The sequence below is a fragment of the Tenrec ecaudatus genome, chromosome 9 (genome assembly GCF_050624435.1).
Source record: "Tenrec ecaudatus isolate mTenEca1 chromosome 9, mTenEca1.hap1, whole genome shotgun sequence".
In the NCBI taxonomy this organism is placed as follows: domain Eukaryota; kingdom Metazoa; phylum Chordata; class Mammalia; order Afrosoricida; family Tenrecidae; genus Tenrec; species Tenrec ecaudatus.
In genome coordinates, this window is record NC_134538.1 from 93,615,565 (window position 1) to 93,641,518 (window position 25,954).

Consider the following 25,954-nt stretch of genomic DNA (forward strand, 5'->3'; position numbering starts at 1 on the left):
TTTTCATGTTCCATTTGATTTCTTGGTTAGCTTTCACTTGTTGAACTGTTTATCTCGCCTTAGGCGGCTCCTATCGTGTGGCCTCAAAGTCCAGATTGCAGACCATCCACTCATCACCATACCTTTTCTCTTCGTCTTGAGGCCACATACCCCGAGAGCAATGAGGCTCCTCCCGTTACAGGAGAGAGTTACTGCCTCGGCATTTACCAGACCACTGACAATCCAGGGAACAAAAGACCATGCATTCATGATATTTTGTTGTTATTAAGGTACATCAACATGGTTCCGTTAGGCATTATAGTAGAGCTCAATATAAGTTGGAAAAGTCGTTAAATCTTTACATTTTTTTACATCAGAAAAAAACCAAAACTAAGGTTTATGGAAGAATCAGGTGAGAAGAGAACGAGAGACAAAGACAGACAGAAATGGTTGGCCTCTGACTAAGTCTCTGCAGACTTGAGTTTTATCTACTATGAACTATGAGCTTCGGGCTTTCCATGAATATGTATGTGGCTCTTTGAATAAGGCTTGCATCACTATTTTTACAAAGTATCTTTATACATCTAGAAGAATGGCTTGATTTCTGATAAATAATGTCAATCTCAATGTACTTCAGAGTATTAATTTTAAATAATCCCAGGACCAAATTAGTCACTATATTGATTTTTGTTTCAAGTTATATGTTAATATCAGAAAATTTACATAATTACGTACAATTTAGCTTTCTTCTTGAGCTATTGTATAAAAATTTTAGTGAAATTTATATGCTATCAATTTGACTACTGACGATTGCCTACCATCATCTAAATGTAAGCAAATTGGGTTTCCTTTAGTTTGTCCCTAGGCTTCCCTGAAAGTGAAATCAATATAGTAAGGAGCTAGTGAGATTAGACACCCTCAGATTTGTTCTTCAGTTCCTTTCTGAATGAAAAGCACAAAGAATTAAAGTGAAGAGGTAGAAAAAAAGGAAGCGTGGGTTCGTTTCAGTATTTTTCTCAAAGAAAATAGATCAAAGCATAACCGCTCTCTGGATACTTCTCTGAGGAATTATTTGAATCTTACAGTCACACCGATCTAATTTCTTAATATGGTCAATTACTAGTTGTGGTAGCTTGGGCCAGGCACATAACTTGCTTTAGGCAATTTTCCAACTTGTAAAAAGGAGTTAGTGCTAGCTATGTTGTAGGACTATTATAAATAACAAGTTAAATGAGTAAATAACCATGTAGCTGTGTTTAGGATTAGGCGTCATATAGCAAAAGGGCTCTATAGTTTACATAGTGAGAATTATGTAAAATAAAATGTAGGTGGTCAACATCCAGGCCCTTACTCACTGAGGATACACCATGAATACTCTCCGTGCTATTTTTCTCACCTGTGGATGAATCCAAAATGGCACAGTCTTAAGTCAGAGTAAAAGCAGTATGCTTGTCCTGATTTTCAAAGCAACCAGCATGAAATGATCCTGAAACTCACTATGTCCTAGATGAAAGTGATATATCAATATCACTAAAAGCAGCTCGTTGAGCTCTCATTTCAATCAGACATGGTTCAATCATGAGTCCAGTTACTGGAAGTACTTGGAGTCCCTGTATTTTGCTCTTGTAGTTCACCTTTGTCCCTTGTACCCATCACTGAGCTCTGACACTGTCGTCAGAAATAGCTCTCAGATTTGAGTCTTTGTCTCCACATTCACAGACCTAGTGCAAGCTCTTAGCACCTCTTGGCTAGACTCGAGTCAGAATCTCTTGGCTTCGCTCCGTAACAGAAGGTACTTTTCCTAGATGCAGGCAGCATCCCACCTCCAGAACGATCTTCTGAAAATACTCATTTGTTATCATATGCCTTCTCCAGCAACCTATCAGAGTTCTGGGATCAGACACGCAGCCTTTGCCTCCCCCATCTCCACCTGGTTTGCAGCTCCTCAAAATCCAGACCTGAGCCCGAGCACATGACTGTATATAACATCCCTTTCCTGCACGTACCCTCTACACTAGCTGCAAATCGCGTAGCACTCCCTCGGGAAGGACGCGTTCACCCCTTCCTGTTATTTTGCTCACCATATTTCACTGAATGCCTCCTCTTTAAGTTCCAACTGTATCTCAAGAACCAAAGTTAGCTTCCCATCTCTCGTAAAACTTATCCTGACACTTGTATTTATTGTTTTCAGAACGTGTGTCCTTTCATTGCACACCCCCCCTCTCTCACACACAAGGGCTCAGGACTGATTCTCGGTTCTTTGTCTCAATGCTGCTACCGCCCGCCCTCAGTGCTAGCGGTGGTCAGCCCCAACACCAGGTTCATGTCAGATTTTCCCCTAATCTTGCAAGGTTTGTAACAGAATGTTGGGTTTAGAAGTGTTCAATAATTGTGCTATTTCATGTTGAACTTTAAGTGCATGCGCTATTTATTTCGTTAACCATTCTGAAATACTTACGTCCTTTATCAGATAAGCAGGTAAGCTAAAACCACTAGTTTAAGATAAACTATTTCACACCTTTTATGCAGTTAGTACCCAAGACTTTTTTATATCATACTAGTTTGCCATGTTTCAGATGAATGTTAGATTTTTAGGACTGCGTGCTAGGTCCTTCTGTAAAATGTAACAACTTTTAAATATTTCTAGGTAACAATAGAATAGTAGAAAACTCCCCTCGGACATCTGACACTCTCTTGGTTCCTTCTCTCCGTTACGTGTATTTTGTTATCCTTAAGATTTCATGAATCACACCTGTTTATCTATGCCTAGGGTGTGCTTCCTTGACTTTTTATTTAGAACACGTGACTAGTGCTCCTTGTCATGGTAAAATGTTCTTGTTCAGGCAGAAATCACCAGGAGGAGAGCTTAATACCTTTTGCTTGGGTTTGATGAAAGCTAGTCTATGCTTCTAGCTGGCAATTATTTATGTTTTCTATTGCATATAATGTCACTCATATTAAATATTAAAAAATAAGCCATTTGTTATTTAATGCTTTTCAGTGACATAGAATATGCTTTCATAAATTCCAACTGTAGGCAATGCCTTGCTGGTGAATGACAGGAGAAATATCTGTGGGATGCACAGAAAACTGAAGTGCTCCTACCAGCTTGCCTAATTCTCCCTAATTAATGACTGCACATCTCTTTTTGCTCTAAATTCTTGTTAAAATGTTAGCTTTATTGCTCCCACTTTTAACTTCTTTGATTCCACATTTTCTTCTCCATAAAAGCACACTTTTTTCTCAACTTCCTCTGATATACATCCTCATAACTCCCCCCACCCCCTCTCGATCTCTCATGCTCACTTCCTGATTAACTTGATATAGCTTTTCCCAACAATTACAAATCTGGCCCTAATTTAGGTGGACATGGAATTTTCCACAAATTATATCCAATCTTACAATTTATTTGCAGTCCAAGCTATTTCTTATAATTTAAAGATCCTAGATCTATAATAAAACTCACTGCTATGAAGTCAGTGCTAAGTCATAGTGATTCTACAGGACAGGGTGGAATTGCTATGTGAGTGTCTGGGTCTGTGACTATGGGAATAGGAAGCTCGTCTTTCTCCCATGCAGCAGCTAGTGGTTTCCAACCTCTGACCTTGCAGATGGCAGCACAGCTTAAAACCACTCCACCATGTGAGCAAATGGTATGCCTTCATGTGAATGGAGGTTTTTGGACACATAAGAAATTTATGATCTGAGAGTATCTAAGTTCTTTACCTCTTTAGAGGGAGAATGCATCTTTAAAATTAATTTAAAGATATCCCTAACAAAAAGAGAAGTATTGGGGAAAATAGATAACACATTCTTTCTAGAGTGCTTCGTTATACTGAAGAGGCAGGCATTATTCATGAATGTTGAATTTATTTCTATTCTTGATAAGGACATTTGTGTGACTTTGAAACTGGTTTTGTTTAAAGTAATTATTAGTCTTCATATTAGGTTTACGTTGCGAAGAACTTGACCATATATTTTCGTATGTACTCAAGACTCACTGGCCTGAAGTTGATTCCAACTCATAGCCACCCCTTAGGACCGGGGAGAAGGTCCCCTGTGAGAATGGAGACAATAATTCTTTATGGAAAGAGGAAGCAGATGGCAGTGGTGAGCTGCTGGTCTTGTGGTTAGCGGCTCCTCATTTAGTCTCCTATGCCTCAGGGGTCCTCCTCCTAAACACTAGTCCATAACATCGCAGGATGGAAAGTCTAAGCACGTTGTCGTATACCCAGCAGTTCCTATTCACATTACGGGGCGCCATTGCAGATCCATGAGGAGCAGTGCCCTCAGCTTTGACACGCATACTACCAAACAATGACACAGCTCTTGAAATCATTTTATTGGGAGTTCTTATAGGTTTTATCACAATCCACACATACATCCATTGTGTCAAGCACATTTGTGCATATGTTTCTATCATCATTTTCATAATATTTTCTTCTACTGGACCCTTGTATCAGCTCATTTCCCTCCTCTCCCACTCTCCCTCCATCATGAACCATTGATAATTCACTAATTTTTTTCATGTCTTAAACTGACCTCTGTCTCCCTTCACCCACTTTTCTGTTGTCCATCCCCATGAGAGGGGGTTATAGGTAGATTGTTGTGATCAGTTTTCCCTTCCTCCCCCCACTTTCCGCTTACCCTCCTGGGATGGCTATTCTCATTGTTGGTCCTGAGGGGTTTATCTGTCCTGGATTCCTTGTGTTGCGACCTCTTATCTGTACCAGTGTACCTGCTCTGGTCTAGCCAGATTTGTAAGGTAGAATTGGCGTCATGTTAGTGGGAGGGAGGAAGCATTAAATAACTGGAGGAAAGTTGTATGTTTCATCAGTGTTATATTGAACTCTGACTGACTCATCTCTCTCTTGTGACCCTTCTGTAAGGAGATGTCCAATTGTCTACAGATGGGCTTGGGGTCTCCACTCTACCCTTCCCCTCATTCACATGGATATGATTTTTGTTCTGGGTCTCTAATGCCTGCTACTTGATTCCATTGACACCTTGTGATCATACAGGCTGGTGTGCATCTTCCACATGGGCTTTGTTGCTTCTCGGCTAGATGGCCACTTGTTTATCTTCAAGCCTTTAAGACTCCACACCCTCTATCTTTTGATAGCTGGGCATTATCAGCTTTCTTCACCGCGTTTGCTTATGTACCCATTTTGTCTTCAGCGATTGTGTAGGGAAGGTGAGCATCACAGAATGCCAGGTTATTAGAACTATGTGTTCTTGCATTGAGGGAGTGCTTGAGTAGAGGCTAAATGTCCATCCACTACCTGAATACTTAACATATAAATATATGTGCATAGATCTATTTCCCTATCATTATATGAAAATAAATATAGTTACATATGTATGTGCCTGCATTTAGACCTCTGCAAATGTCCTTTCTCTCCAAGTTCTTTCCTCTATTTCCTTTACCTTTCCTCTTGTCCCACTATCATGGCTGGCCTTCCTTTGGGTTTCAGTAATTCGTTTCAGATACACCCTTGATCAAGCCCAACTCATCATCTTATACCCTCCTCACCATGGATTTTTGATCCGTCGGTCCTGTTGTTTTCTCATCTGGATTGTTTATCCTTCCTAGCTCATCTAGAGAGACATGCAGAGACAATAATAAACACAAAAACAAGACAAAGCAAAAGAAAACAATAACAGCAACAAGTGACAAAAGATAAGAAAAGCCTATACATAGTCCCAGGTATTTGTTGACTTTTAAGGAGTGTTTTCATGTTGGCGGAGTCTGTTTTTGGGGTTCCCTGGGCCTTCATTGCTTTGCTTCCCTTGCTGCTCTGTTGCATGCCCATAGTGTTTCCCCCATGTGGTGGGGTCAGATCGCCCGACAATGTTATTCTTGATGACCAGAATTCAGACTAAATCAAGGTAGTATTGCATAAAATTAACTCATGCAGCTATGTTGATTAGGAGGCATTTCCTTAGACCCTGTGAGACACTGGGTTCTGGTTAGCAACATTCTTAGGGAACCCACCAGGTTTATGTTCCTGCAGGTTTCTCCTCTGCACCTGCTTATCCATTGCTCATAAATATAGGCCACAGTGGATATTAAACTTTAAAATCCAATACAGGCTTTGTTTAGCAATGTATGGGCCCATGTTTCGGGGAGTCATTTGCTAATACCTTTGTTATTGAGCTTTCAGACCCAAATATGAAGGATTAACCCCTCAGCTTCTCATCCACTTGCAATTCCCCTTGAGTCCTTAGTTTTTCAATTTGGGGAGGAAATCTAACCTGAAAGACAAAATTCTGTTGTCATTTTTTTCCCAACTCTTTTTACACCTTGAAAGAGAGGTCAGTAATCCCTCACAGTATCAACGAGTGCCTTTAGGAGCACAATGGACGAAAGGCTGGAGGCACGTGTGGCCTTCCGCCCTGTGGATCAGTCCTGAGCCTACATGCGTACGCTCACTGCTGGCTTCAGACACAGGTGCCCTGTCCCTGTCCCTCAGAGTCCTAGGTGAGTCTTTCCAGGATGCATCTCACTTTACACACACGGCGTCTTTATCTTGGACCTTGCTGTTTGCGGAGTTATCTGAGCGTGTGTAGGTTCGCTTTTAAAGCAGTTGTTCAAAATTAAAGAGCAAAAGCCGCTTTCTCTGTGATGACCGTGGTACAGGGAAGCCTTTCGTTTAATCCGTTTTCATGGTACCCAGCAGTCTATTATTTCTGAACCCAGATATACATGACTATGGTTTGCTTTAGTAAAATGTATTAAGTTAAACTAATATATTCTATTTAAACTATTGTCTAATATTATTTCGAGGAAGCTATGCATTTCAATTTGCCAAATCACAGTGTTATTTTATGTAGTTCTTTCATACATGTGGCTTCGACTATGTCTTTCTTCTTCAACACCTCTTGTCTCTTGTCAGGCACCAGCAGTGCATCATAAGAAGATGAAGTCATTTTTTTAATAGGGAAGTTTACGTGCTACCAAGAAGCAGAGCTGCTAATTATGGAGAATTAGTAAAGATATTTCATGTAATGTGACTTATTTTACATGATTTAGAGAACCAAGTGGCCTTAGTTCTTAGGTTTATACTAAAGGCAGGAAATTCGTGTGAAAAGGTTATATTCTAGAACCACAGAAATGCTTCTTCAATATAGTTCTATCACCAACATTAAATCACCACATATTATGCTACCATTTTTAGTTGCTAATTAACTGCTTAGAAGTACATTTACTACTGAAATTTACGTAACCACGGCTTAAAAGGTGCAGTATGCTGTGCAGAATTGAAAGTTCTTTTCTGCTTTATCTCAAAGATAAGTGTGTAGTGTAAGTTTCATAAATAAATTAATATGAAACAGGGAGAGAGGAACCCCTAGATGCCTTTAAACAAAGTATTATTTTATCAAATCTGTGATTTTGATAACATCTACGGTTGTGGTTTTTACATGTCACTATTTCATAGCCCACATCGTAATGCTTTAATTTAAACATGTTGTCCACATTGAAAAAAATGTCATCTTCAATTCGTACACGAGGAAAACTAAATAGCACTCTGTATGATTACGCACTAACAACGTAGAGCTGAGAAATACAATATAAAGATAAAATTTTATAATCATAATCATCTTATGTTTATATCCTGTTCCCACTGAGACAAATCTCTGGTTTCATTTACATATTGAATTACGGAGTAAAACTAATGATGGGATCAATTATGCCCCATACTGAGTGGTGCACTTTGGAACGACTTTGAGAAACCAGGAGGGTCAAAAAAAAAATCGACACTGCACCATGGTTTCAAGATGATGACAGTGGCAGATCAGCACAGAATGAATGTGATGGACAATTATTTGTGTTTGTTCAAGAAACCAGGCTTCTCAGTGTAAAACATGTAGTGCACTTTTAATATAAGTATTTCTGACGATTAGGGAATATTATGCTAGGTCACAGAAATTGCTAAATGTCTTAATAGCGGTAGATACCTGAGGGGAAATGTAATCTGAGTCTAGGACTTGTTTATTTATTTTTTGTAGTTTTTAAAGGTATTTTTGAAGTGTTTTCGGGTTCTCGGTTGAAACATCATCTGTGTAATGTTCACTGTTGCCAGGCAGCATCTGACGCCATCTCCTTTTCCCCTCTTTAGCTGCACAATAAATGCGCTTCTCACCTAAAGCCAGAATGTGACTGTGGACCTTTGAAAGACCACATTTTACCCCCCACCACCATCTGTCCAGTGGTACTGGTGAGTTTCCTCCTCTCATATTTCTGCTACAGCTCTGGACCACTTTAACTAACCAGGTAGATGAGACCACCGCTAAATGCTTTCAGACGCCTAATGTTTCATTAATCAAGGCAGAAACGGGATAGATTTAAACTACTTCATCCCTTTAGAGGAAGAACTACGTGTTTTTCACTGCATCTCCTTTTTCCTCCATATCATAAGCTTTTTTTCTAAGGTATTCTGTAACTAAAGCTGGCTCAGGTTTTATCACTTAGACCTGCTGTACTTACCAGAAACTGTACAGGCAGACTACTTCTACATTTTACATATTTTATAGATCTAGCTTCCCAGAATAATGAAGTTATTCTTATAGACAAATTTGCTGGAGATGCAGATTATATATCTGCAAAGTTCAGGTCTCTCATCTAGGTCAGAGGCTCCCTAGAATGATGACACAAACCAAGATGAAAGCTACACACTGCCATTAGGTTTAGTTTATTGTTTATAAGTGAACAATAAATTTAATTACCTGCAAAATAATTACTTAACTCAATAAATATAGCAGTGAATAACACATAAGAAAGTCAACTCTGAATGAACAAACTAGAGTGAGAGGTTTGTATTTAAAGGCAGTATTAATATTACATTATAAAATCCAAAAAAATATTTTTCTAACATGAAATAGTTTTAAAAAGCAAACTAATCTTACATCTGTAATGCTCTTCTCAATTAAAAAAACACCATGAAAATTAAATGAGTGAAACTTCATCTTGATATAATAAAAATACAACTAAGAAATGCTAGACAAATACTTTTCTAAAGGTCAACATAGAAATTAATCAAATTACTCAATTTACACCCACTTATGATTCATTTTGTAATTATCTGTAGAATACTGGTTGTGTTTTAAATGCCTTTATTTAACAAAAAAAAATTTAAAGCTCTTTCATACTCTCAAACTACAAAAGCAGAGAAAAATAAAATGTCTCCATCTTGTTGAGATAACAATCACTAATTATAAATTTCCTTTTTTAATATAATATTTATGGGACATTCTGTAGCAATTAAGACTAATTAAAGTAATGAGGACCATATAAAAGTACTTTACATTTTAGATTAATTTGGTGTTCTTTTTATTTTTTATAATTATATTTTAAATAGCCGGGATGTCTAATACATTTCTATTATCTTCATTCTTGTTTAAATACACTAATTATATTGGCTTAAATGTTTCCTTGATCTATCTTTCAGCCCCGGGAAGAAGTTTATTCCACTGCTCAATTGCCTTTCTAACGCCTTTTTCATCCAGTAGGGCTGGGACTGTTCGCTGACTGTACTGTGTCAGCATATGGCCATCTAAAGTCCAGCAAGAGACTGGTTACACTTCTTGCACTGCCTATTCATTCTTTGAGAGAAGCAGTGATGATATATAAAGTTCAACATGAATATGTTTATCTTCTCACAGTCTTGCAACCCCTGTCATTGCTATAATGAGATGTTTTGATTCTAAAGTTTATTTTCAATGAACACACCCTCCTAGGATTTCTATCATGAGTTGTACGAACCATTTGCTCCTTGACCATCCCTTCAGTACTCGCTGCCCTGAAGTATTTAATACTCTTGGCCATTTCGTTCTTTTAAAAGAACTGTCTTTACTGATTTCCACTTTACCATAGGTTCATAGTCCTTCTTGCAATATGTCTCTGGATCTTTGCTTTCTGGGTTTTCTTGAGCTATACTATCCAGCCTGCTTTAGGTTAGAACTTACCTGTGTTTTAGCCTCACATGTAACATCTTTCAACTCTAAGTAGTCTTCTCAGTAAGGTCTGTTTTACTTAGATGAATCTATTACCATGTAAACATTGAACTCATCTTCCTATTTTGAATTCCAACTTAGAGTCACATGTTGTGATAACTAGTATTTATTGAGCATATAGTTTCACTATGGCTGTTTTAGCATAAGAATTCATCATTCACTCAAACTAGGTGTCTATTCTGTAAAAAAGCAAAACTATTTTAAGTGTGCAAATATCAACAACAGGACAGCAAATATTTGCTTTCGTAGCATTTACATTTAAGTGGGGACAAATGGATGATCAACCATATAAACAAGTAAATATTTTTCACTTTGTATATAATGCTGGCAATGTTTTAAAAGAAAATTCTTTGGAAAATAACAGCCGGGAAATGAATGAAAAGAAGGGAAAGACAAGAACCCTCACTGTTCTTGAGTGGATCTGACGCACAGTGCTCATCTATGGGATTTCCGAGGCTGCAAATCACTCCAAGGGCAGCCATTCTCATATGTTTTCCACAGAGTGTCTGGTGGTTTTGTGCCACCAACCTTATGGTGCTTAGCCCAGTGCTCACCCACAATGCCACCGCTGTTGCTTAAAAATTCTAAGAAATAATTAAATGCCGGGATGTAATTATAAAACAAAATGTTCAAGAAAGTGTAAAACAAATTAGTCAACGAGATAGTTGAGTGAAGAGTTGAAGAATGCATGTAAGGAACCACATGGCCACCTGGGCAAAGTACTTTATGCACAGATGAACTAGAAGGTGCATGGTATCTGAGATGGGAGAATACTAACATGTCTGTAGGGCATTGCCAGGATGAATGGACCTGGGTGAGCCGAGGGACAGATACTAGGAGAAAGTCAACAATGCTATAGGGCTCCAGTTGACAGGGAAATTTTGGTAACATGAAGTTTTTTGCCTTTTTCTTTAGTTAGGAGGAATTTTTTAGATGATTTAACCAGAAGGAGGAATTATCTCATTTGTAATTAAAATGCATAGATTACCCAACTGTTTTCTTTTAAGTCAAAATTGATGATTACTTTCCTGTACTGTATATTATACTTTTTATATAGTGGATTGAGTATTGTAGCCATTACCTAAGTCAAAAAATATATAACATTATTCCATTCATAGTAATAATATTGTTGAAATTCTGCTCTAGCTGCTAGAACCTGAAACTCAATTTGATCTATGCTCTTATTAACTTCCTGAGGATAATTTCACACAACTGATTAGATTTTAATCATTTGTTAGAAGAAAATAATTCTTCCTTACAACAAATAGGATCTTACTTTGTCTTTTGCTCTTCAATATAGTTCCTTTCGTAAGAATTATAAGTGTCTCTAGGGGAGGAGACGAGTCAGTCAGGGTGCGACGTAGCACCGATGAAGAATACAGCTTTCCCCCAGTTCCTAAATGCTTCCTCCCTGCCACCCCAACTACCATTATCCGAATTCTATCTTGCAAGTATGGATAGAGCAGAGGATGTACACTGGTGCAGATAGGAGCTGGAGGCACAGGGAGTCCAGGTGGATGATACCTTCAGGACCAGGGGTGTGAGGGGCGATACTGGGAGGGTAGAGTGTGAGTGAGCTAGAAAGAGGGAACCGATTACAAGGATCTACAAGTGACCTTCTCCCTGGGGGACAGAAAACAGAAAAGGGGCAAAGGTCGGACAGGGCAAGATATGACAAAATAATAATTTATAAATTATCAAGGGCTCATGAGGGAGAGGATAGCAGAGGACCTGATACAAAGGGTATAAGTGGAGAGCAAATGCTTTGAAAATGATGATGGTAAAGAATGTACAGATGTGCTTTACACAACTGAAGTATGTATGTATTGTGATAAAAGTTGTATGAGTCCCTAATAAAATGTATTAAAAAAAGAATTATAGGTGTCATTTCTCATGTTAAAATTCTCTTAAGAGGAACAGTTGGGGTGCAGTCTCAATTTAGTTATGTTTTATAAAATATGAAAAGAACTTCACCTATCCACCTTTTATTGTTTATTTGTTAACCCTATAGCCTTTAGCTCTGTAGTTCAATATTGGTTATTGAATGATCTGTATAAACTCAATATAGATTCCTAGTTCCTGGTGGACACTTACACACTCTTCATCTTAATAACATACTTCAAGATTCATAGCAACATTTTTCTGATATATCGGAAAAGTTTTGTGATATATATATACACATATATATACACATATAGATTTCTGTATCCCTTTTAAGGCCTCTTTGTCTTCCCACTATTTGTTTTAATATTAAATTAATTAAAGAAGACACAATCATTAATTAATACATAATTAAAATAAACTAATATTGCTTTATGAACACATTCTTTAATATATTAATAATGCATTACTTAATATATTGATTGAGATATATTTAATATATATTCATCTGCTATGCAAATTAACAAGGTAAGGAACTTCTCTCCTTCAATCATGCACATTTATAGTAAATGTCACTGGTGATTGATCTTGATTTGGCTATCATCATAAAAATAGATTAAAGTAATAAACTATTGTTAAATTAAAATAGCCACTTTCTCCCAAACGATCTTTTTCTATCGCTGTAAAAAAAAATCACCAAACGATCCTACATAAGGAACAGTGATTATTTTCTGCAGTTAAAAGGTCAACGTTCATAGTTTGGAGATCAAGAAAGCAAATTATTTAACACAATGTGGGTTATTTTTATTACGTGTTATTCATGAACATTTTGAGTTAAGTCTAATTTGTACATGGAAGCTTTTCCCAATCGAATTCAAGTTTAGATATTATTGAAGGGAATGGAGAGCTATTTGCAAAGGTGGATGACTTCAAATCTTCATTCAGCGCATTCGCAGCACATGCTGGCTGAAGGTTACCCACATATGAAGGGGCTTTAAAAAGATCATGGACAAATGCAATTAAAAAATAACAGTGCTTTTGTTGTTGTTGTTTGTTTTCACAAACTTTTTTGAAACCTGCCATATAGTCAGGACTTGATAAGCCACTTAATCACACCAAAAAGTGCTTTCAGAAACTGTTGAATCAATTTCAATATATAGCAATCCTATTTGACAATCAGAGATCTTTCTAGGCTATAATTTATATTTCTTTTAATAAAAGGAGATAAAGACCATCTTTTACTCATCACAGATCTATTAGCATATAGTTTACCTATCATGGAATCCAGTTATTCAATTACATTAAAAGGCTTGTAGAATCATCACCACCATCGGGTGTATAGCATGTGTTTTCATCTGTATAGCATGTGTTTTCATTCTCATGGGAGAATACCCTTGCACTTTTCTCCCAGAATTAACTCTTCTCCATGGTTTACCAGAAAGATGTGCTTCTATAAGACCTCTCATTGTAAAAACTATATTATTTGTTCGTGCTACATATTATACACTACAGTCTATTTATAATATTAAGCCAAAAGAGATTTCAAGAAATTGAAATAAATTTATATAAAACATGACCCAATGAGCATGCAGCAAGCCACACTTCGGTTTCTAAATTGTTCTCCTGGTCCAAGTCAGCTTTAATCCTGATGTTTTAAGCCTTAGAAATTTGATAGTACTAAATTTCTTTCATCAAGTTGTAAAAAAAAGTATGAATACGATTGATTATGTCTTCCATTACCTGGCAGAAATCTTTCTCAGTTCTGTTCATTATTTGTTTTTTTGTTGTTGTTTTTTAAAAACATTTTATTAGGGGCTCATACAACTCTTATCACAGTCCATACATATACATACATCAATTGTATAAAGCATATCTGTACATTCTTTGCTCTAATAATTTCCAAAGCATTTGCTCTCCACTTAAGCCCTTTGCATCAGGTCCTCCTTTGTTTCCCCTTCCCTCCCCGCTCCCTCTCCCTCATGAACCCTTGATAATTTATAGATTATTATTTTGTCATATCTTGCCCTATCCGTAATCTCCCTTCACCCCCTTTTCTGTTGTTCGGTCCCCAGGGAGGAGGTCACACGTAGATCCTTGTATGTAATCAGTTCCCTCTTTCCAAACCACTCACCCCGGACTTTGAGTCCTACTAATGGAATATTTTAAAAATCATTTTATTCGGGGCTTGTACAACTCTCATCATAATTAATGGCATATTTTTCTTTCTGTCTTAAGGAAGCTTTTGATAAAATTTATACCCATTTTTTGTTATTATCATGCCAGGATATGTGGTCTTTATGTCTATGCATAGTATTTAACTTTATTACAACTTTATTCCTACATTTCCTTCCACAGTAATGCTATAATTTAGTACTTTTTAAAATGAGTTTTTATAGCACATAAGTTTGTTAGGTCAAGGAAATCACTAAAATAGACTATACAGTGTCCCTTTTATTCTTAATCTCGTAGATGAAGCTACATAGTGATCAATTTCTTTAGAACTATGTTATAGTCTAACATAAATTACTTTTGTTAAAGTTGTCATTCTTTTAGTCAGACAAACTGGTTCCATAGAAGTAAACATGATCTTATGAGTCTTCAAAGAGAGATTTTAATCAATTTTGCCATCACAATAAAATAAGATGAGATGTCTCATTTAAAACATACTATTTTGAAATTTATATTTGAACAAGGAAAGGAAGCAGATCATCATTAAAATCATTTCTATTATATTTAGTTCTATGATTTAATTTAGATTTTACTATGTAAGATGATTTTACATTATTATGTAAAAGCAAAGTTCCTACTCTCTAAATACAGAATTAATTATAAAGTCAATTTTTCTTTGCATATACATATTTATGAAACCAAAACAGGCTTGGTATAATGTTAAGTAATATGTTGATTATTTTACATTGAATTTCGATTACAGATGAGTATCCTCTGTTTACATACTGTTATTACTCATGTGTATAATTTATCTTAGCAATTACAATGTGCATTATTTTACACACTATAGCTACAGTGACAGGTTTCTCTTGTATTTCCTTCTTCATTCTTCTACTTTTTTTCTTCTTGAAATTGGCTTTTATTAAAGTCACTGAGGCTAAAATTGAAAATAAGAACAGTTATTTTCTGCAATATAGAGTTTATTGGACAAGGGAAGAAGGCAGAAACATATTATTTTGTGAAAAATAATACTTGTGCATGTACCAGAAGAGGAAAAGTTAAACTATACAGAGTGAGTCAAGGGATAAATTGAAGTTTTTTGAATAGATGATAGCCGAGCTCAGTCTTGAGAAGAAGTAGAGATTTCACAGGCATGTGTAGAATATGCATAGACAGAGTCAAGAGAGTCCATAACATAATCTTGAGACTGTAAACAGCTGGTTACAGGCTATGTAGAGAGCAGACACCAGAGAGGTAGCTGGACACCATGCGAGACCGTGCAGACACCAACTTGTCAAAGAGCCGTGCTTCCTTCGTTCCTAATATGAGGGCGTTTAATCAGGTTTGTGTCTTAGCTTCTGATGACCCTGTGAGGTAAGTGTAAAGCAGGGAGCAGAGATAAGCACCGTGGGATTGTTGGCTGAAGGAGGAAAACAACAAATAAGGAAATGAGGGAACTGCGGGAGAAATTGTAGAAAAAACAGACAAAAAGTAAATCCATTGCCTTCCAGCTCATAGTGGCCCTGCATCACAGTCCCGTTGTCCCCATAAGCTTTCCCTGAAGGCGCAGTGAGTGAGTGAAACCAGGAGCTGCTCTGGGAAGGAGCCCTTGCGGAGTCGTGGGACCCATGGGCCCGCTAAGTGCCAGCTTAGGAACTGGAAACCGCTAGTCACTCTACAGGAAACAGAGACTTCCCCTCCTGGAAGAAGTCTGGGGAAGCTGTCCTGTACATCTTTGTCCTGTGAATCATCTTTGACTCGATGGCAGTTGGCCACGCTGTGGGACAACGAGGCTTTCTGCTCCCGTTAAGATTGAAGCTTCTGTTGGCAGCTGGAGCCACTGCTGCCACTGCGAATCTCGTGGATGTCAATGCCGTACCATTCAGGAGGGCTGGCCAGAGGCTGAGCTCAAGTGGCTGCGGTCACAGGGCGCCCTGGATGCCTTACATCGGGAACTCTCACACTCTAGGTCCAGGCAGCCTTCTCGGGGCCACTGCTTCTGATGGTTAATAATCACAGCCTGGCTACCACGTCCCACAGCAATGTCTTACCTACCACTCTTCTGGGTGGCACAGATTCTCCTCTGTACCATGTGGACTTGGCCATCTCATGCAACATGAAGCAAGCTCATTTGGGTTTGGGTTGCTGGACCGATGAGCCTGCAGATATTCTCTTCTGGGAGATCTTGATATCTACTTCTTCAGAGATTTGAGAGATTGAAAACAAAAGCAGGGCACTGAGGGAGGTTGTAACCAAGGAAGGACTTCAGGGCCTTGAACTATCTCCACCCCTGAATTTAGCACTACACAGACTGAGTCTGTGGTGCAGTGTGCAGCTGTCCTGTGGCCTGATTCAGTCCTTCCCCCTGGCAATCAGGATGCTCCGCCTGCAAGTGCTCCGCCTCCGTTGCTCAGGCCGCTGTGCCCTAAGAACGACTGCCGCCTGCTCTTAGCTGTTCTTCCCCAGTCTCCTAGAAAATGGGAACAGGTCGACAACAAAAGACCCCAGCTTCTTTACAAAGAGCTGGAGCAGGGAGGGGCACAGCAGTCTTTGGTGTTGTTTCAGAAGACCTCCAGAGATAATCTCTAGGCTTACTGTGTGGCCCTAGACCGGAGAGGCTAAGTGGTGTGCAGGGGCAGATCCGTAAAGGTTAGGCTGTTAACAATTTTGAGGATGGATTACTGGGCAGGTTCGTCAACATTGAATGTAAAACCGTGCAGGCTAATTGTGGGAGCCTGCTGGATTGGGTGTTGTATATAGCAATAAGGAATGCAGAATAGGTGTCCTCTCTCTGCATAGAAGGGTAGCTATTTGAGTCTTTGAGCCTTACACGATACCAGATTCAATTTAGGGGATGGAGGATTGTTTTTGATGAACAGACAGTAGATTTTTCATGACAACTATCCATCTAGCACCGGAATAGGATTGCCTCTTTTCATGAGCGCTCTGAGGAGACTGGCAATGACAAAGAGAGGGAAGTGATTGTTTATTGTGCCTAGGGATATGAAAGAAGGCCAATGAGAAGTTTTACAAAGGCAGGAGATGTAGAAGGGTTTTCAGGAGAAAGCAATTGGTATAAGCAACTGGATACGATCATCAAATATCAACCTCACTGACCCCGTAGGACAGAGCAGAACTCTCCCTGCAAGCTCTTAGCTTTTTCAATCTATCTTTCACAGGGAGATGGAGAGGTTGGAACCACTGAGCCTCTGCTCAGTAGCTCCCTGGCTAGCCCGCGACGCCACCTGAAAACAGCCCTGCGCCTCAGGTTTTAGCATCAACTCTGGACCTGTGTGCGAGCACCTTTCTCCAAAGGATTCTAGAATGGAGTCCGATGACTTGCGTCTAGAATATAAAACAAATTCTTTTTTTAAAAATATTTTATTAGGGGCTCATACAACTCTTATCACAATCCATACATATACATACATCAATTGTATACAGCACATCTGTACACTCTTTGCCTTAATCATTTTCAAAGCATTTGCTCTCCACTTAAGCCCTTTGCATCAGGTCCTCTTTTATTTCCCCTCCCTCCCCGCTCCCCCTCCCTCAAGAGCCCTTGATAATTTCTAGATTATTATTTTGTCTTATCTTGCCCTATCCGGAGTCTCCCTTCTATAAGCAAAAAGCAAGCAAACAAATGATCCAGTTCACATGAGAACAAAAAGGATATAAACAGACCTGTACATGATATACCAATGGCTTATTAAGATGTGTATGATCAGCCACACTCGTGAGGAAAGCACACATCAAAATCTCAGTAGATGACATTATTTAGCTAGCAGAATACTTAAAACAATGGAAAACTCTAAGGTTTGGGATGTCTAGCTGTGGATTATAATAAATTATTATCTGCTGAGAGTACAGTGGTTGACCTCCTTCAGAAGGCTGTTTGATAATTTGGTGCTGCGTTTGAATACTGAAGGTCTCATTAGTTTTGTGGTTTGAGGCAAGTCATTAAGCACTTTGTTCCTCTTTGTTCCATTTGTAAAATACAATGCAATGAATTCATGAACCATTCATTGCTTAGAATCATACCTGCCACAGAGAAATGCTCTGTTAAATAATCTAGTAATATTGTCATGCTGATCATTCTATTTGGATTCGAAAAAGGAGCCCTGGTGGTACTGAGGGGAAGCTCTAGGTGCTAACTGAAAGGCGCGTCTTTGACCCCCTCAGCTTAGCTGCAGAAGGATGGACAGTGCGCTTGGGGAGAGATGACAGTATTAGAAACTCTGTGCGGAATTTCCACACCAGCCGATAGGGTCCCTAGGTGTCTTCACAATAGACTGTGCATAATTGGAAACCTGAGTTTAGGCTTTTAGCTGTAGTGCAACTACATAAGTTCATTAAAGAAAAATTGAAAATTGTTGCAAAATATAAAACTAAGGGAAACATAAACTTAACCCTACAGTTATACGTAGAAAAACACTATTAATATGGAAACAGAATCACTATCAATGCTACCTTTTTATTATACTTTTAAAAGTATACTTTTATATATGCTTGTAATTAAACAGAATATTCAAGTGGCATATTATATTAACACTTAAACTGATATCATTAAATGATCATGTATTTCTTTATATTTTTCAAAATTATTAATGACTGTTATATACCAATAACTAAATAGAATCAGCCCCCCTAGCTAGTTTGTTTCCCATATATTATATTGTTATTATACACACCACTTTAATAGACATATTATGAAGAATGGTTACTTTTGCTACACACCTGTCACTATTACAGAGGATCACTTTTCTCGTACTGTTATTTATTTTGCTCTACTGATGAACGAGTGCTCAACTGTTTAGTTTGTATTCAACCATAAACATGTTCCCAAAGCAGGAACACAATTTTAGTATGATTTCTAAAATTAAAAACAAAATTACTTTTATAATAAATTTAATTAAGCATTTTCTATGATATGTATCTAAATGTTAAGCTTCAACATAGCATCATGAGAAAATACAGTCAAAGTAGTATTCATTGGCAGGAAGTGATACGATGTAAAACAAATCTTTCTTGCATTTTATCTTTTTGGATCAACTAAGTGTTCCTACTGATGCCGTCTTCTTCTTCTTCTTCTTCTTCTTCTTCTTCTTCTTCTTCTTCTTCTTCTTCTTCTTCTTCTTCTTCTTCTTCTGTCCTATATTACCTTAAATTAACTTATAGAATAAAGTTAACAACCATCCTCACTTGATACATAATGAAGCTTGTTAGCACAGAAAGTGAAAAGCAAGACTATTTAGAAAATTATAAAGCAGATACTGCTCACTGGTTATAATGCTACTCCTTTGCTTTACTTGTTTTTGACTCTGAGAACTTAGCCAATTTGTGGTGTCACTAAGCAGTGTACTAAGTATCGATAGATACAGCACCCTCAGAAAACCATATGTTTATATAAATTCGTATCTTCTTCCGCCCTTCCTTGCTGTTCCCAATTATAAAAATTATACTGAGTTATACATTGTAAATAGGATGATTATGTTTTAAACAGCAGGATATGCTAAAGCTTTCCCAGGAGCATATGTTTTACCCCTCAGCGATGTCAAAAGACCTGCTTACATGATTTCTCCTGTTCTGGTTATCTTTCTAGCCTGTAACAACAGGTACAAGAGTCATCTATTTCCTGGAAATTCTTTCTATAACTATCAAGATCAGTGCCTATATAATTTTCTTTTTTGTCAAAAGAGTGGGGACAATGAACATTGTCAGTGCTCAATAAATGTTTCATCAATGTCATTACTTAATATTCATTTAATTAATATTCATTATGGATCAATTCATAATTGTCATCACAGTAATGATAGGCAAAGAGGAATCTCGTTTTTTCATATTTTGAATATCTAACTCAGATTCAAGTTCCTGATAGTCATATAGAAGGGCTAAGCATTTATTTATTTGTTAATATTTAGAATTCTGAGTGTTCCTATACATTTTTACCAGTGATTTTCTGATCCCAAATCTAGTAAGGGATCACATTCAGGACTGGAGTTATGAACGTGCATAAAATGTATAATTTAGCAGAATGTATAGGTATAGAAACATTAATGTTATATAATTTTTAAAAGGGAAAAGGAGCCACGACCACTAACAGATGAGTATTCCGTCTATACTCGTGAGATAAACCCATTGGACGTATTACTTTAACTAGGTTCAACTATTTTTACTGGTTCCTGAATAATCCATCTTTCTACTGACCTAGTCTTTGTTGTAAGGAATACTGTGTCATTGTCCAGTGAGGGTTGACTGCTGCTAACAGCTAGGTAGAAAGTTCAAATTCACCAGCTACTCTCTGGGAGAAAGGTGAGGCTATCTGCTCCTGTAAAGACTTGCTGCGTGGATATAAGTCAGAATTGAATCAACAGCAGTGGGATTTGCTGGACTAGACTATATGATATAGACCTATTTTAAACAACTTCTAGTTTTGAAAATAAGATTCACTGTTGAGATTTGATTCTACTTAAGTGAATATGGCAAACTCAAAACTCTATGCAATTGAATTTAACTTATTCGATTATTTTTATTAGAGCCATAGATGTATCTGTGCCAGTTTCTTAGATATTTTTGACTAAAAAAAACTGTTTGTAACCAATGTAAGTTATAATAATATTCTAAGGAAACAATCTTGCAACGTTGTTTGTCGCACTTGATTAAAAACCCAACAGCATAAAAATATTAAAAATTGAAAGTATGTTTAGGAGGAGGAGTCCTGGTGGCTTAGTGGTTATGCGTTGTAATCTAACTTCAAGGTCGGTAGTTTGAAGCCGCTCATCAGAAGGATGGGGCTTTCACCTCCAGTAAAGAATGAGGCTCTTGGGGAAACTCATAGGGGTTGTTCTTCCTTGTCCTATACAGTCGCTGTGAGTTGGGATCAAGTCGATGGCAGTGAGTTTGGTTTTCAGGATGTTTAAGAGGAGTTTGGATGCCAAGTTTGGTAGATGTTAATTCATATTGCAAATTATTCAGAAGCTAAAATATATAAAATCAACCCAAATAGAATATGCAGTATCATCTATATCTCTGAAAAAGAAAAGGAGGATTTGAGTTTGTTTGTTTTTTTTAAGCAAAAGGGAAGAAATGTACTGGAGCCCATACAGGAAACCCTAGAGGGGCATACCCTGCTGGGTAGGCATGCCCGGCAAAGGGTCACCCCATTCCCTCTACCCTGTGTCCCAGAGGGACCCCCTTGAATGAGCCCCAAAGCCCCAGGCTGGCTGGGGGTGGGGAATTTGAGATTTTACATTAACAAGTCATTTAAGTTATTGTAAAATATATTGCAAATAATTTTTGGAGAAGATTTTATAAATGTGCGACAAAATTGAATTTAGTATATCTTTGCCCAAACTAAATCACCTCTCGCACCAGCACAAAGTAAACAAACTCCACCCTCCAATCAATGTCCAACAAGAGTGAATCTAGGTAGGACTTTCAAGTCACTGCAACTTCCCAGAAAGGAACAGCCTGATCGTTCTCCCCCAGACCAGGTGGTGAGATTCCCCAAGGACCTTTCAGTTCGCTGCCCAGTGCTCACCCAGCAACCAGGCTGGGTTCCTTCCCGTCTCCATATCTTGAACATGCCATCAAGGTCATTTGCACACCTGCCCGGTCTGGGGCATATAGCCCAGCCCTGTGGTTCTGTGAGTTAAACGGTGTGCTATGAGCCGCAGGGTGGTGGTTGGAAACCACAGAAGTTCTCAGGGAGAAAGATGTGTCGTCTCCTCCATTTAAAGAGCTTTGGCCTTGGAAATCCCAAACAGGTTCCCCCTGAGTTGGAAACCACTGTATGCTAGGGGGACTGTCCTTGTGTTTTGGTGGGCGTGTGGCATGGAGTAGTGATTACCAACGGTGTGGAGGTCACTAAAAAACTACATGAAAAAGGAAGGCAAAATTAACTTTATATTTATTTCATTCCAAAATAAATCAAATGTGGGTTACAATTTAATCTGCTTGAGGAACATCATTGACCTTATTCCTAAAAAAGATAAATAAATAAAACATTGATAGGTTTGACCAAACACTCAATGAATACCCCGTCTTTTCTGTTTCTGACATTTCTGGGTGTCACACGTTCTTTAAAGCCGGACAAGGACTACCACCACCCCATCTTGCATGCCAAAGACCTTGTCCATTTCACTTGGCCTGAACGCTAACAACCTCAGTCACTGGTCTCTACAGCAGAGGTAGCACTCACTCACCTGTTCCATTAGCACTCTCTTCCGGGAGAGTTAGTTGATGTGCATATTTCTCTATGGCATGTCAAGTACTGAGGCAGATATAAAACTAATCCCACAAGGGTGGTTTGAGACTGTCCTATGGGATCTCTATGAGTGGGAATTGACTTCATGACCTTGAACTTGTTTCCTTGTTTGTTCATTTGGACACTCTTCAAATAACTGTAATGCTTTATAGGCCCCGTTTCATTGAATCCTCCCAATCTCCCTAGCAGAAAGAAACATTGTTATCCAGAGCTTACAGGTAAAGACATGGAAGTGACAGATAAGTCAATATGCTTTCCATTAGTAGCAATTGGCCATTGTATGATGTGAATTCAGCCATCTAACATCTCCACTTTCACTTTAACTCTCTATCTGCCATGGAATGCCCATCTGAAGAAGAGCTTTCCTTTCTTCCGCTCCATGTGATGTCCTGTATTTCTTTATGAATGTGATTTCAGCCCTCTTTTCCAGGACCCAGAGTGTATGCGGATGAAATGGTGTCCTCCCTGTTTCAAACTCCTCCCCTCCTTAGCCCACATCAGTCTAACTTCTGACAGTATCTAAACTTCTCTTGCTATCAGCATTCAATTAAACAGGCACCTTCTCTAAGGAGGGCCCCCAAGGAACAGAACCTGTTCATAAAACCATAAAACAGGGATTCGTGTGTGTTTTGTTGAGCCAAACCCCGAACCCACTGCTGATGAGTTACTTTTTACCATGCAGTGAAGAGTAAAACCTCTGTTGTCTTTGGAGATGGTTAAGTGTTAATGAGTGCAGGCAGCCTCATCATTTTCTGGAGGAGCAGCTAGTGAGTTTGAACTGGCAACCTTAAGGTGACTAGCTCAACACTCACTACACTACATTATCACTGTTCTTTAGGAAAAGCCTAATTGAGAGAGAAATCAGGAGAAAAGGCAAACTCTTAGCAAGGAACTTGCCACAGCTGTAGTTTAAATCATAGGTTGCCAAATGTGTTTCTCCTGTAAAGTTTTTTGTTTTTCAGAAAGAGAGTATTACTCTTAATACCCATTAGCAATTAAAATATTTTGTGCTATAACTCATAATCTAGGATCACTGCTTTTGTAGCCCCAAATAATCTTAGGTACAGGCCTGAAAGCCAAGACACCAGGAAAAAAAATTGTGGAATTCTTCAGAGACGGGGCATCAAAAAAAAGACAAACAAAAGCAACATGTTCAGCACTGCCGTAAATATCACACAAAACTTTAATTCCTAAGACGTGGAGGGTCATGTTTTAAAGTCATTAGCAATTTACATATAATTAAAGGCTAGTGTGACATGTTAATGCAATTGAGTTCAAAGTGTGTGGTGAGGTAACATTCATGCACATATATTTAGCATTTTGTTCTGTTTCTGCATGACCACAGAAGCATTGGATAGTTGCGCCTACATTTTGAGAAGCGTACGATGCTTATGTTGTTGCAGTTATGTACACTACCCAATAGATGGTACTGTGAAATGCCCAACGTCAAAGAAATGCTCATGAGTCGAGAGCACTGAGGGAACATTTAAGGTTTCTTAGGAAAATCACACTGTTCCCCGTTGAATAATAAATTATATTTTAAAATCTTAATTTTTAAGATAGCTTGAGCAATAGCCTATATAGTAAAAGACATCAAATAGTCACTGTACACAGCACATCTGAGAATATATATGCTACATATACATATTATAACTATAACATAATTTGAAAAGAGCTTCAAAGAGTTTTAAGATAGGAAGTGAAAAATGAAATTTTACCATAAACTTTTGATGCCTTATGGATGTATGAGGTGTGGTTAGCAGCCCCATAGGACATAGCACCCCCATAGGACATAGCAGCCCCATAAGACAGCTTCCTGCCCGGTTGGCTTTTCTGGGCTGTCTTCTCTACACAGGGAGGCAGTCATTTCTTTCCCCCTGAAGTTACCAGTGGGTGCAAACAGCTGACTTTTTTGTCAGCAATTGAATGCTCATTTGTTCTCACCATGAGTTTTCCTCTATCTCTATACAATCTTAGGGAGTTAAGTTTCTTAGGTTCTTTATCTTTGCACTCCTTTTTAATCATACTAAAAGTATCTAAATGTATAATGAATACTTTCCCTTTAAAATGTGTGCTTAATTGCTGATGATGTTTTAATTAAGAAGAAATGTGCTATTGAGATATTGAGTTAAATTACCGAAGCTATTTTCTTTTTTTAAAAAGTAGTATTGTCGATTGTAATGTTCTATGTTACGAATGGAGTCCAGGTGGCATGGTGCTTACATGTTGGAATGCAAGGTCAGCAGTTCAAAACCACTAGCCATCCTCAAAAGAAAAATGGAAACCTTCTACTCCTGTAAACAAATAGAGTCTCTGAAACTCAAAGGGGGAAGTTCTATCCTATTCTCTGGTGTTGTTCTGAGTCAGCTTCGACTCGATAATCCTGCCTAGATTCCGTAAACGTTTTTTACATAGCATGTGCTAGACATTTTTTTTTTCCAAAACAGCGGCATGCACTGATTCATTAACTCAGATTTCCTAGCACGCTGGATATACATAACATTACACGGCCAAGTCCTACTTGAACTAAATGGGTTTAACATAAGCTGTGCATGCAGATCTCAAGTGATAGTCATTTAATAGATGTCAGATACTCTTTATTGCGACCCTCTTTTATTTCAGTAACATTTTAATTAATTCGCACTGATTGAATAAATGTACATTGAGACTTGTTTCCTAATGAGGGCACATTTAGAGGAAAGGTTTTGCATCATTCTGATATCCTGTGGGTAATTATATTCTAATTATATGGTCGGGGGAAAGAGTCTATAACACAGTCCTGATATTGTTCATTGGACCCAATTAATTACATGCACATAATGAAAGTTAATGATAAGGTTGACTGGCAGTCATGTAAAAATTTAACTCAATTGAATCTTGGCTTAAGGTGAGTACACAATTGGACTTGAACCTGACTAGAATATAGGTTTGTGTGACATCAGTTAATATTTAGTGGAATAAGAGATGGGAACATATTCCAATAAACTTTTTTAATTCAATTTTTTTCAAGGATGTTGAAATGGAAAATCAAGTGCCTGACACTTTAATTCTAAATATCCATGTTGCTATATTTCCTCCAAACTGTATATTTTTGGTGTTGTAGCAAACAGCAGTAAGTACACAATGAAAAATTCTAGAACTGTCATGCTCTTGTTGACAGAACAGGCATATAGGATGAAATGCAAGTATAGATTAGTTTTGTACACCAGCATTTTCACCTACTATCCACTGCTGTCCCATCATTTCCTACTCACAGAGAATTTTCCACATGTTTTTAAGAAGACAAATGTTTAAGGAAGCAGACAACCTCATCTTTCTTGCGTGGAGCAGCTGGTGTGTTTGAACCACTGACCTTACTGTTAGCAGCCCAATGCATATCTCACATCACCACCAAGGCCCCTTAAACATAAGGTTCTAGAAGTATTAGTTTATTATATCTGGATTTTTGTGGGGGGCTGATAATTTTAGTAAACTAACTTCACTCACTTTAATAAAATAACTTTAGACCCATGTCCCAAACATACAGAAACATGATCAAATCCATATCCATGCTTAAAAATAGATCTATATTAATTTTGTGAATGTAAATTCAGAAGTCTGAAAATGCCTAAAGTGATAAGATGGTTGAGTCTGATAGTCTAGAAT

The 25,954-nt window shown here is 38.0% G+C and overlaps 1 protein-coding gene across 6 annotated transcripts in view; it reads left to right on the top strand.

Annotated features, from left to right (window-relative positions):
• Positions 1-25,954, top strand: part of DGKB (diacylglycerol kinase beta) — a 712,573-nt gene that overhangs the window by 161,499 nt on the left and 525,120 nt on the right. For all 6 annotated transcript variants that reach the window (XM_075558344.1, XM_075558345.1, XM_075558348.1 and 3 more), the window contains one exon: positions 8,100-8,198. In XM_075558344.1, coding sequence (XP_075414459.1) covers positions 8,100-8,198 — 99 coding nt within the window. The remainder of the gene's footprint in view (positions 1-8,099; positions 8,199-25,954) is intronic.